The following is a 14,062-nucleotide window of genomic DNA, read 5'->3' as shown; positions in this document are numbered from 1 at the left end:
GCACGGAAGGGGTTAAAGACTCTAGGGTGACAGTAAATGTGCAAAATTTCCGCAGTTTACCAGTGCCAAGTCTGAATTATATCACATTACATTTTCACACTATTGTGAAGGTGAAACAAACCTTTCCGTCACTCAACATGGCTCAAACCAAAATGCCAACATATTCTTGCAGAATCGCAGATTTACGCCATATATGTCCAGTCAGAAGGCAGATCATGTTTGTGAAAAAACACCCCTATAAAGATGTATTTACTCAATCTAGTTCACTGTGGAACAAAAGTTGCTAAACCTTATTGCAGCCAAACATCGGGTGTCTATACAAATCTTAGACTGACTGACCTGCTTAAATGAGAAATTACATATTTGCAGAGTTCAAAGTTCTCCTTTGGGAATTTCTTTAGCACCTCCTTCAATGCATGTAGTTTTTGATCACGGTCGTTGATTTCTGTGAAAGTCAAAAAACAAAGAGAGCCAGAACAGTTTAAAAGAACGCTTTTAAGGATAATAAAAAAGAAAAGACTCCTTTCCACAATCACGGAATGCACCTTTCTTTTTAAAAATAGGGACCAGGCAGTTTAAGATTTCAGAATAGCACTCTCACAAAGTTTGTTGAGATTGAGGAGTTATTTTATAACAAAAAAATAAATGATACTATGTCTGTCCTTGTCAACACGTGCAATATTTGAAATGGTTTCCTCTAGGCCGATAATGTTCAATTTGGCTCTAAAATCAAAATACAAATACAATATTACAGTAAATAGATTGTGGCTACACAAATTACAGAGTTTTCATTCATATTTAATTTACCTTTTATATCACTATCTCATCAATTTCCAATATTACTCGAGAGTTCTTCCTTTATGTAAATCCTTGCTAATCTGTTGCAAAATCCTCCACTGATGGTGAATATGTATTATGACCATGACCATTTTATGATGAAGTGAGGTAGTCTATTTGATATTACAATTGGATATAAACTATAAAAAACCTAAAGGAAGTGAGTGAAATGACAATGCTTACAGGCGACATGGATAAACTGAGCATCAGTATGCTAACATTTAGTAAATGATCTTTATTTTGCAATCAGTTACTGTATCAAATGTAAATCAAATAATCAAAACTATACTTAACAAATGAAAGGAAATTATAACAGATGAGCACAGGTCACAAAAAGGAAGAATGATGGGTAAACTCGTCTATCATTTGACAAGTTGTGAAAATATAGTGAAGTAGACTAGAAACTAGTAGACCACTATACCCGGCAGATTTGTATATTGCCGAGATACTGTTTTTAATAAGCTCATCAGCAATCACTAATAAAGCTTTCTGGTATGCTGCCGAGACTTTTTTAACTTCACTTTCGCATATTGTTTATTTCTGCACTGCATTAATCGATTGATTTGGTCAATTGCTTTTTTCACTGGTTCCTCCTTACGCCCAGTCCACCAGTGTTTGGCTTGTTGCCAGAAGAACTGAGGTGACAGGGGCACTCAGGGAGTTCCAAATGATGACACTGGCCACGATGGGCAGTTGATGGAAATCCTTATTGCTTTCTCCCCTCCTCAGGGTTTTCTTCTGTCACATAGTTACGCATGTGTCAGCAATTGTAGCGATCATGGTCTTTTGGTGTGACGAGTGATCTGATTTGACTTTCTTCCTTTCAGCCTCTGTAGTATTTTATCTTCTATTAGACCACCAGTTTTTTCTATGTGTTGAATAAGTTTGGATCTGGGGATTGAATCTGGTTAGGTCTCTAAACATTTCCCTTTGACCCTTGCTCCTCTTCGGGGGTGTTGTAGTCTGTATATCCTATACCAAAGCAAGGTATAGTGTGCACAAAGTCCAGTGGAACCACAAATGTAGGCAGAGGTAAAGATAGTTAATACCTTACTCTCTATTTGTGGTACTGTGGGCAAGCGGTAAGGCTTTATCAGAGGGTAGTATTAAGCATTTATTGCACACACTCAGGCAATAAATGATATCACACACTCAAAGACTGAACTCTGACCAATTTGTTTGTATAAAAGGATATTCCTTAGTGCCGGTATTATTAAAAAGTGTGAGGCGGAGGTATGTACTCACATGAAATGTGTTACGTCACCAATGGTTATGTGCTAAATATAAAAAATGTGTGAATGTAACACATGCGACACAATGGTCTCAGAATGGTTTGCGATAAGGAATTTCCTTAAATACAATCTGAAAAAGAAACACAATATTTAAAAACCATCAGGTATACAGACCACTTAAGATGTAACAATGGGGACCTGCAAAGTGATATATACAGTGCTTAATATGGAGTAAAAAAGTGAACTTCTCGTACTGGTGCTGTGTCCTGTAAAACAGACTAATACAAGACGCACAAACATTTAACGTAAAACACACACACTACACAAAATATGCCCAAAGATAGTCTTGGCTATGACTGCGGATTTAAGTAATTCAATTGTGGAAGTCTGAAAAATAATGTCATGAGCATTTACATACTTGCTGGAATGAAGGCAGTGGCCTCATGAGCCTAAAAACGAGGAGGATCATGTGCTAATCACACTCTATAGACAAAGATTAATGCATTAGGTAGGTTGTTCTTGTCTTACCAAAGAAAAAACACAGAATGGCCCCCTTCGATGCGGCTATGCTGAAGATAGACATCCAAAAACTGGAGGTCTAACTAAAGACCTATCAACCAGCTAATGTACTGAGGAAACGCTTGGTGGAACTGAACCAGCAAATGACAGTTTGAGGTTACACTGAAACAAAGCATGTTCAACAAACTAAAAAAGGACAGCACGCTTCAGCCACGAGAGAGTCTACCCTTACACAATAGATGACTATGTAAGCAAAAGATAATAGTGACCAAGATAGCGACGGCTCCGACACGAGTTGGAGTAGTTTCTTACCTGTAACTCCAGTTCCGTAGTAGGGGTATCTCTGTTGTTAATAATAATAATAATAACAATAATAATAATACTGTCATTTATTGAGTGCGACAGCTACCCCCAACCCAGGTAGATGCGTCCGTAGTGGCGGATGTTTTCTTCGAACTAGGATGCTACTGTCTTGAAGAGCCTTGTCTTCAAGTCCTTTTTAAAACATGCTTCCGATTTGGTGTTTCGCAGCGATGCTGGGAGGGAGTTCCACAGTGCTGCGCTTTTTACCGTGAAGGCTCGACCTTCCAACCGTGCTCTCTGAAAGCGCGGGGTCTGCAGCAGATTGAGGAAGTTGGAGCGTAACGCCCGATTTTGTTTGTACGGGCGAAGTCTCTCTTTCAAATACACCGGGCAATTACCATTTAAGGCCCGATAGGCTAAAGTCAAGGCCTTAAACAGGATTCTTCTCTCCACTGGAAGCCAATGAAGCTTTCGCAAATGCGGGGAGATATGTTGTCTAAACGGCGTCTTACAGACCAGTCTGGCCGCCGCATTTTGAATCATCTGGAGGAGATTTATTGCATATTGAGGAAGGCCGAGGTACAGCGCGTTGGCATAGTCTAGCTCTAGCCTTGATGTAACTGTCGCATGAACCACTGTTTTTCGGCAGTCATCCGGCAGAAAGTACAAACATTTTCGAAGATTTTTTAGCTTGCAAAAACAGGTCGCAGAGACTTGTTGGATTTGAGCCAAAAAAGTCAGATTTGCTTCCCATTATACTCCTAGGTTACGAATCGAGGTAGCAGGGGATGGTGGGGATCCCATTTCTGCTGGCCACCACAAGTCTGATTTAGGCACATTTCCTTGCCCGAAAAACAGCACCTCTGTTTTATCCGCATTTAACTTTAGTTTATTGGTGTTCATCCATATGGCTATATCGCGTAGGCACCCCTTAAAGTTTCTGAATCCATCCACTGTCTGCTCTTTGAAGGAGAAAACCAGCTGGGTGTCGTCAGCATAAGAAATAGCCTTCACTCCCCAGGTGGCAGTCAAAGAAAACAGAGGAGCTAGGTAGATGTTGAAAAGTAGAGGGCTTAGTGCTGAGCCCTGGGGTACCCCGCACCAAAGTGGTTTCGCTTGAGATTCATGTGGCATAAGGGCGACTTTCTGAGTGCGTCCACTCAGGTAGGAGGTCAGCCATGTGAAAGCAGTTCCTTCCACTCCGACTTCTTTTAGGCGAACAGCCAGGATAGTGTGGTCAACCGTATCAAACGCGGCTGACAGATCCAGGAGCACCTGCAACGCCGGTGCCCCTGAATCCAATGACCATCTAATCGACTCAGCCACCTCCAATAGGGCAGACTCTGTACTAAATCCTGCTCGGAAACCTGATTGAGTATCATGCAGGATCCCATTTAGTTCAATGTAACTCGTCAGTTGACGTTGGACCAATTTTTCTGGAATTTTGCCAGGGGCAGGTAGAAGTGAGATAGGGCGTAGATTTTTTTTAATGGCCCGGATCTCCATTTTGCTTTTTTTCCCGTGGGAGTAGCGTTGCATGCTTCCATTTGTCTGGAAAAATGCCAGTTATCAGGGAGGTATTCCAAATATGTGACAGCCCATCCACCAGTACTGGTGCTACCACCTTCCAGAGTTTGGAGGGGCATGGGTCATCTGGGGCTCCAGAGTGACATCTCTGAATTTCTATTAAGGCCTCCTGTGACAAGATAGGGGAGAATTTGGTAAGTCTGGGTCTCTCCTCTCGGGGTGAGGATTTGTCCTCTTTTACCGTGGCCTCAGGGGCCCGAAATGAATCATAGACCCTTATGATTTTATCATTAAAATAATTTGCGATCTTGTCGCATAGGGCTCGGGAAGAGGTTACTTCTAACTCCAGTGCCCTGGGTTTAACAAAGGATTGGACTACCTTGAAGATCTCACTGCTTGACTGCTTCGCATTTCGGATGCTTGACGCAATATAATGACGTCTAGCTGATTTTACCTCCTTGTGAAAAGTTTTTAAAGCTTCTTTATAGTTTACTTTTGAATTTTCACAATAAGCCAGTCTCCATTTGCGCTCCAATTTTTTACACTGACTCTTGTGTTCTCGAAGAGCATTTGAAAACCATGGGGCAGTGGGGATAACCGTTTTGATTCTGTAATAGTCACAATCTAGTGAATAGTCCCGCCCATGTGCGTGGACCCCGGAGCAATCAAAAATAATCTCTTAAGCTGTCCTCTTTGCAGTCCTGCATAGACACCTAAGAGAAAATTAAGACAGATAATGCAGCCTAACATATACAAGGCTACAAAGGCCACCACTTCATCCAAACCATGAAAAGGATAGCCTACCATGTCCGGTTTAACACTATTTACCAAGTTTTCCTCACAGGGAAAACTCCCCTTCACCAAAATCCTTGAAATGAAAGAGAGGAAGGGTTGGACAGACAAGCCCCCATAGGCTGCCATTATGTGTCTCGAAAAGGGATACCGTGCCTTTAAGGAACTCTCCAGAGACCCTCGGTATCCCAGGATGCACAGCCAAAGTCCTTTTACTTTCAGTTCTTTTTGAATGTGTATAAAGCAAGGCCTGTAGCATACAGTACAGTACCATTTTCTCCACCGGGGAGGAGGGCGGGCGCTTATGACTATAACAGATATACCCCTACTACAGAACTGGAGTTACAGGTAAGAAACTACTCCTTCTGTAGTAGGGGATCTCTGTGAATAGTCATAATCTAGTGAATAGAATGGCAAGCCCATCCCAAAACACCAACCCGGCGGTGGGGAAAAACAGACTACACCACTACTGTGCAAACAGATTTCTCAATGAAGCCTGCCCAACCTGAGCATCTGCTCTGACATAAGAATCCAGACATTAATGTTTAGCAAAGGTGAGGACCGACTTCCAAGTGGTAGCCCTGCAGATCTCTGTAATGGGAAAATTACGAAGCAAAGCTGTTGTAGCTGCTTTGCCCCTGGTAGAATGAGCCTTGGGCTTACCTCCTAAGGTCGTTAGCCTTCTGGTAACATAACTGGATACAGGACACAATCCACCTAGAGATGGACTGTTTAGAGGTGGCAAGAAAAGTCCTGACCAATCCATAGTTAACAAACAATTGGTCTGACCTACGAATGTCCTTGGTCTTATCCAAGTAGAATTTCAACACTCTTCTGACATCCAGGGAATGGAGAGGTCTCTCCGCTGGAGTGGAAGGATTCTGGAAAAACGTAGGTAAAGTTATGGTCTGATTGACATGGAAATCAGAAATTACCTTAGGAAGGAACTTAGGGTGAGTATGCATCACAACCTTAGCAGCATGAAATACAGTATAAGGTTCTTGACAACACAAAGCCTGAATTTCACTCACCCTGCGGGCCGACGTAATGGCCACAAGAAAGGCCGCCTTCCAAGACAAGTGCTGCAGAGAAGCCTTATGGATGGGTTCAAAAGGCTCTTTCATCAACCTGGACAGCACCACATTCAGCTCCCATGCTGGCGGACGCCGAACAGGAGGAAACACTTTCTTCAATCCTTCCCAAAAATCTTTTTTTTTTTTTTTGTGGAATTTTATATAGCGCGAACTAGACACGAACCGAATCAGGTATCAGAGCGCTTTACATAGCACAAGTTAAGTTTTTTACATGAGGACACATTTTCATTTTTTCTTTTTTAGGCACGGGGAGATTAAGTGATTTGCCCAGAATCACAGGAGGTTTTGGCGTCGTTACCGAGGCTAGAACCCAGATCCCCAGGTCCAGCGCCTTAGCCGTTAGGCCAGCTCCTCTCCCTCTCTTTAATCAAAGGGATCTGGAAGAAGGATGTCTGTGAAGGGCATTTCCTATACGCAGTCAACGCTGCGAGGTGAACCTTAATAGAATGAAAATTAAGGCCAGACTGAGCCAAATGCAAAAGGTATGGAAGAATGACATCTTCCTTGCAGGTCGTAGAATCATAGTTCTTGGAAGTACACCAGATGCAGAACCTCTTCCACTTGTAGGCATCGGAAGTCCTTGTGAAAGGTCTCATAGCTTCCTTAAGTATAGTCATGCAATCTTCAGGAAGATTCAAGTGCCCATATTGCACTATCTCAGGAGCCATGCCGCCAAACTCAATGATGGAGAGGTTGGGGTGCACCATCTGCCCCCCGAACTTCGTGAGAAGGTCCGGTCGACACGGCAGCCGCATGTGGGGTAGGAGAGACCGGTGAAGCAGGTCCGTGAACCACCACTGTCGGGGTAACTCCGGAGCAATGAGGATCATCTGTGCTCTGGATTGAGACAGCTTGATGAGTACCGCCGGAATCAGGGGAATGGGTGGAAAAGCGTACAGAAAGCTGTTCGACCAGCTGATCCATAGCGCGTTCCCCAGAGTCTCCGGTTGGTAATACCTGGAGGCGAAGTCTCGGCATTTTCAGTTTTCAGCGGTGGTGAACAGATCCATGTCCGGAGTGCCCCATCTGTCGAAGATGTCTCCTAGCACTTCGTTGTTTGCAACCCACTCGTGGTTTTCTTGCAGCAGCCTGCTGAGAGCGTCCGCCTGAACATTCTGCACACCCGGCAGATGGGTAGCCGTTATCGTCAGTTCCCTGGCTAGCAGCTAGTGCCAGATCGCCTGCGCATCCTGTGACAGTGTGCGCGATCTCGAGCCCTCCTGCTTTTTAAGGTAATACATTGTGGTCGTATTGTCCGTCTGCACAAGCAAGACGAACTCAGGTTACGCACCTACGCACCGTGAGAGGTACCAGACCCGAAAATACTTGGCAGCCTGCACAGCAAACCCCGAAAAACTGCCTATACTCTGCTGATGAAGGACAATAATTCTGAAACACCGGTGTCCAGAGTTGGCCTGCAACTTTGCCTTTACACTTCAGAATCTACGAAAAGCGCACACGCTTCAAAGAACTGCATTTACCATGATGCTCTTGGAGTATACCCGCTGGTGGGTGGAGTAGAGTGCGACCTATGGACTTTCACAAGCAAGGAGTTGGTCTGGAAGGACGGATGAAAGGCCTTCAGTGCCAAGTGAACAGCTCTGAGTTCCAGGAAATTGATGTGATACGTGGATTTCGCCGGGGACCACGTTCCCTGGATCTGTAGATGGTCTGAATGCTCTCCCCAGCCGTGGAGAGAAGCATCCGTGACGACAGTCTGAATGGGAATGTCCTTGTGGAATGGAACCCCCTTGAGGAGATTCTCTGCAGAGCACCACCATCTCAGGGTCTGTTGAGCATGGAGGGACAGCTTGATCCTGTCGTCCCAGCTCCCCCGCTTCTGGTCCCACTGATCCTCCAGACATTCCTGCAACGGCCTTGTATGTAGGCGCGGGTGTGGCGTGAGGAAGATGCAAGAGGCCATCGACCCCAGTAGAGAAGACACGTTCTCACTGTTGTAGATGTAACAGCTATGAGAGCCTGAGCATTCCGAAGGATCGACAAGCGTCTCTTCTCCGAAGGAGACACGCTTGCTGAAAGAGTATCGATGGAGGCTCCCAAGTACTGCAGGCACTGGACAGGCGTAGGAACGGTCTTGGACATGTTTATGTGCAACCCCAGCTGGTTCAACAGAACGGCCGTCCTGTTGAAGTGCAGTTGCGCTTCCTGGAAGGTGGAGGCTTTGATCAACCAGTCGTCCAGGTACGGGTAGACAAACAACTTGTTCTTTCGCAGGTGCGCTGCCACCACTGCCATGCATTTCGAAAAAGTCCTGGGTGCAGACTTCAGTCCAAACGGTAGTACGGTGTACTTCTAGTGATGGGTGCCGACTAGAAAGTGCAGGAATTTCCGGTGTTTCCGTGCAATGGGCACATGGAAGTACGCATCTTGCAGATCTATTGCACAAAGCACAAAGCCAGTCTCCCCTTTGCAGCTGAGGATAAATCTGGTGCAAAGACAGCATGCAAAACTTTTCCCTGCGAATCCATTTGTTTGCTTGTCGCAAATCCAGAATGGGCCTGAACTCGTTCTTGTCCTTCTTGCGTACCAGAAAGAACCGTGAGTAAAGACCCTTTCCCCTTTGAGACAGAGGGACGTCTTCTATCGCCCTTTTTCTTAACAGGCTATCGGCCTCCGCCTGAAGCTCGCGCAGTTGGAACTGCGAGCAAACCGGTGGAATCGCTGGAGGCAGGCTGACGAAACGAAGACTGTATCCATTGCAAACAATATTCAGCACCCACTTGTCCTGAGTAATTTTTCTGCCAAGTAATGTTGTATGCTTCCCCCCACCGGAGCAGGTAACGGACGAGGAGGAAGTAACCCCTCAGGGCCTAGACCCGGCCGGGCCTTTGGGCGTCGAGGAGGACTGTTGACCGCCTCTGCCCCTCTGGCGCTTCTGGAATGGCCGCCGCTGGTACTGCTGCTGCTGTTGGTGCTGCTGGCCAGCTTGACGACCTTGCCCTCTTCCCTGGACAACGAAACGTCTCTGGAAGAGCCGGAAGGTCTTTTCCTGCTCTTTAGGCTTCTCTAACCCGACCGCCGTCAGGGTTTCTGCCTCCGACTTCATGCGGGCCATCTCATCAGCCGCATGTTTACCAAAGAGCGTCGCCCCAGAGAACGGCAAGTTGACGACTCTCTGCTGCGCCTCTGGCTTCAGCGATGTCAGGCGCAACCAGGCATGGCGTCTAAGATTAATCCCATGGCAGTATCCATGAGCCGCCAGGAGAGAGTAATACACAGCTGAGCTGATCACCTGATTCGATACCATCATTTATTTATTTATTCAAAGTTTTATATAGCGCGAACAAGATCCTTACAGATATCAGAGCGCTTCACAGAGACAGGGGTAGGGGCAGCAGGAATGAACAGAGATAATGGGAGCAGTATAATAGTCACTAACATAATAGGATAACAATAACGTATTGAAAACATATCAATATACATCATGCCCTCATTGATAAGTTCCTGGAAGTCTTCCCTCTTGTCCCTAGGAAGGTGCTCTAGAAACTGCTGCAGGGACTTCCACAAAGACCGGTCATACCGACCCAAGAGAGCCGCGGCACTAGCGGCTTTCATGGACATAGCAGCCGTACCGCATACTTTCCGTCCCGCAGAGTCCGTCTGACGGCTCTCCTTATCCGGAGGCACCGTAGAAGACGGGGTAGTCGCGTGCTGCTTCCTGGCCGCCGTGACGATCACTAAATCAGGCACCGGGTCTGATCGAAGGATCGCCGGATCGGAGTCAGGGGGCCTCTACTTATTCTGCAGCCGGGAAGGGGCGGATTTAGCTGATGCCGGAGTCAGGAAGAGCTCCATAGCCGGTTCCTCCAGCCCTGGCACTAAGGGCAATAAGGGTCGAGACAACTGCATCTTATGCAAGGTCTCGAAAATCACTGATGGAGAAGGTGTGGGAACCGTTAGAGTTATACCCAGCTTTGCAGCCCCTCCCAATAACACCTCCTAAAACGATACAATGGCATCCACCGGTGACACTCTCGTATGGGGGGAATCTGATAGGGTAGGCGAATATCCCCGGGCACTGGAGGAGTCCGTATGACGGGACCTGGACATGCCCCTCCGATGACTGTCTGGACCGAGTAGAAGACAGACGGGTACTCCTTGATCGGTGCCTCCGTCTGGACCGTGACCTAGACTTCCTAGGCCTTGGGCGCTTCACTGGCCGAACAGGAGGCGGAATCTGCGGAGGCAGACCCGGGGTCCTAGGCTGCGGAGTCCCCTTCAGAGGCGATGGGAAGCGCGGCAGAGATATAGACCGTGGAGGAGGCCGCGGTGGAGGAGAAGGAGGAAGATGAGGAGGTGGAGGACGAGGAGGAAGTGGAGGACGAGGAGTAGGAGGCGGATTCTCCTTAGGTAATGGAGGAGGCATAGGCGTCCTGGGCCTAGAAGGCGAGTAGGTCTGAGAATATTCAGAGTCCGAAGACCTAACCAGTCTCCTCTTCTTCTGCGCAGGCCTTGACAAGGGTGTTCGAGCCGACCTCTTTCCAGACGAGCGCCGGCGCTGCCGCGACCGGGGCTCATGGATACAGAAGACAGGCTGACCACTAAAGCAGAGGACACAGTCCTGGCCCGTGATCGCCTCCTGGACGTCAATTTCTCCTTCCTCGACGTCGACCTTTTCCTCAACGTCGAATGCCTCGACGCCGATACATCCCTTGACGTCGACTTTCTTCTTCTCAACGGCGAACGGCGGTGTCGCCTCAACGGAGAGCGCCAGTGCCTCCTGGACTCATCTCGACGTAGATTCGACGTTGATTAAGCCCTAGTCAGTCCCCTCGACGTCGAACGGCGACGTCTCTTCGCCCCAGAGCCCTGGGTCGACGGGGAGCATATGGTGGTCATCCCTCTCGACGCAGACGTCAAGGCTATTGACGCCGACGGAGATCTGTGGCTTTTCCTTGCCTTATCTTGACTGGGAAGCCCCCCAGAGGCCGAGGCACAGGCAGAGGACGAGATTCCTCCATGCCCAGACCCACCTTGTTCCTGATGTTTCCTCTGCTCCAGTTCTTGGAGCCGAATGTTCTCCCTGTCACGCAGGGTCGTCCTGGAGAAGGTTTGACAAATCTCACAGGCCTCTGGGACGTGGGAAGAAGGCAGACAGAGTATGTAAACTCTATGTGGGTCCGATTTGGCCTTATTCCTGGCACACTCAGGACACTTATCGAAAAAGCAGGCATATTCGATAGAAAGAGTGTGCAAAACTAACTAAAAACCACAGCAGAAGGAAGAGTCAGATCCCAGACGTCGAGTGAAACACTCTAAACACTTTAAAAGTGCAAAAATTGAAGAAAAAAACCCAAAAAGGGAGAGCTCAATACTCCAGGGTCCTGCTAGCAGGAGGCGGATAAAAGAACTGAAAGTAAAAGGACTTTGGCTGTGCATCCTGGGATAACGAGGGTCTCTGGAGAGTTCCTTAAAGGCACGGTATCCCTGTTCAAGACACATAATGGCAGCCTATGGGGGCTTGTCTGTCCAACCCTTCCTCTCTATCATTTCAAGGATTTTGGTGTAGGGGAGTTTCCCCTGTGAGGAAAACTTGGTAAATAGTGTCAAACCGGACATGGTAGGCTATCCTTTTCATGGTTTAGATGAAGTGGTGGCCTTTGTAGCCTTGTATATGTTAGGCTGCATTATCTGTCTTAATTTTCTCTTAAGTGTCTATGCAGGACTGCAAAGAGGACATTTTAAGAGATTATTTTTGATTGCTCCGGGGTCCACGCACATGGGCGGGACTATTCACTAGATTATGACTTATACACAGAGATCCCGAACTACAGAACCAACAGTTCCAACACTGGCAGTCAGAACTCATACAGGAATCAGAGAGGGGGGGCAACAATATTTAAGACCTTATAATCCCAGACGGAGAGGATGGGGCAACTATCAAGGACCTCCTTCCTACCCACCATATCCATATGGTCCACCACCGATGGGGGCCTCAAACCAACAATGGGCACCGGATTATAACTACTACGGACCACTGCCATTTTTAGGATCACGCCCTGGACCACGAAGGGGCAGGAACAGGAGAGGCAACAATGTACATTGAAGCACGGAAGAAGTAGAGAACCCACGTGTCTCGACGAGGAGCATGACGGGCTCGCTGGAACAACCACGCGTCCACCAGCAAAAGGGGCAACTAGTGGTGAACCTAACAGAGTGCAAACTCACAGAGATTCAAAAAGGAGTCCTAGAAAAGGTACTGGGTTTTGTACCAACCAATAGAATGAACAAGTTCAAGATCAATGCAGAAATGCAAGATTTCATACGGAAATTGAAGCTACAGGCTTTTTTCAAAGAAAAAGATACCACAATGGCAGAATCATCCGACACAGGCTTACGGCCAAAATCAACTTTCAACCCACCAGACTCAACACTACCAGTCTAACTACTGACTTTTGAGAAAGCGGTCATGGAAGATCTAGGACAGATTACCAGACCCCCAGACCCATTTCCAGAACACCTCCAGAGTGGAAAAAAGAAGCGATTCAGCAACTATCAACCAACAAAGAAATCATTATCAAGCCAGCCGATAAAGGTGGGGCGACAATGATCCAGACAACAGCGGCCTACGATAATGAATGTAGGAAACTATTGGGAGACAGGAGGAACTACGAAATCCTACGAGAGGACCCCACAGAATCCTTACGGATCCGGATCACAGGGATGGTGAAAGAAGCTTTGGCACATAAAAACAAAAGTTACTTACCTGTAACCTGTTGTTCTCCAGTATTGGTGTCTTTCATAGATTAACATGCTTGAATATCCCCCGTCGTCGAAGTGGGAGTCCCACGGTACATACATAGCAATGTAGCCATAACACAAGCATATATACATAAAGAAAGTAAAAAAAACATAGTTTTCCCTAGACAGACAACATATCACTTCTATGATATATCATAGTCATTATGTTTTGATCCAAATTCCGGCCAATCAGGCGTCAGCACCCTCTTAGAATGTTCTCCTCAGAGGCTTAGGCCCTCAGATTTTCGTAGCACAAGAATAATATGGAGTCAAGAGATAAAGAGAGAGCCTCTGAGGGGAGGAGGGTGGGTCGCATGTGAATCTATGAAAGACATCAATACCGGAGAACCACAGTTTACAGGTAAGTAACTTTTGTTCTTCTCCATTATTGGGGTGTCTTTCATAGATTCACATGCTTGAATAAGAATAGTGAGCAGTGGAGTTAGAATAATACAAGGTACTTATCATTCAAAATAATAATAATAATCATAATAATGCACAGTGTGAAAAGACTGGAGTATATATATATATCAAAGAAAACAAGTACCTTGTATACAGGAGTAGGGAAGCAACAGAGGCTCACCTTATTTAAAAAGATTTCGTAGGACTGCCTGTCCCACAGCTGAGTCAGCGTTGTCCGCAGCATCCAGACAGTAATGTCTCGTAAAGGTGTGCCTGCTGGACCATGTTGCAGCTCTGCAGATGTGATGAAGAGGCACACCAGCAAACAGTGCTGTAGAAGGGGAAACCTTTCTAGTAGAATGCGCTCGAACAGCTGCAGTAAGTGGTTTTCCAGCTTGCTGATGGCAAAAAGCTATCGCAGTAGATATCCAGCGTGCAATTGTTTGTTTGGTGACTGGATGTCTTTTTCGCATCTGCCCGTAGGCCACAAAAAGCTGGTCAGACTTACGGATAGTAGCCGTCCTTTGAAGGTAGCATTTTAGACACCTCTTAATATCTAAAGAATGAGGTGCTCGTTCTGCTGGTTTTTGAGGA

At 46.6% G+C, this 14,062-nt stretch overlaps 1 protein-coding gene across 1 annotated transcript in view; it reads right to left on the bottom strand.

Annotated features, from left to right (window-relative positions):
* Positions 1-14,062, bottom strand: part of ARHGAP35 (Rho GTPase activating protein 35) — a 538,348-nt gene that overhangs the window by 31,571 nt on the left and 492,715 nt on the right. The window contains exon 6 of the mRNA XM_078661000.1: positions 340-445. Coding sequence (XP_078517126.1) covers positions 340-445 — 106 coding nt within the window. The remainder of the gene's footprint in view (positions 1-339; positions 446-14,062) is intronic.

Source organism: Lissotriton helveticus, chromosome 9, assembly GCF_964261635.1.
Source record: "Lissotriton helveticus chromosome 9, aLisHel1.1, whole genome shotgun sequence".
Taxonomy (NCBI): Eukaryota; Metazoa; Chordata; class Amphibia; order Caudata; family Salamandridae; genus Lissotriton; species Lissotriton helveticus.
The sequence above is the reverse complement of the archived record's forward strand: the minus strand, read 5'-3'. Positions and strand labels throughout refer to the sequence as shown.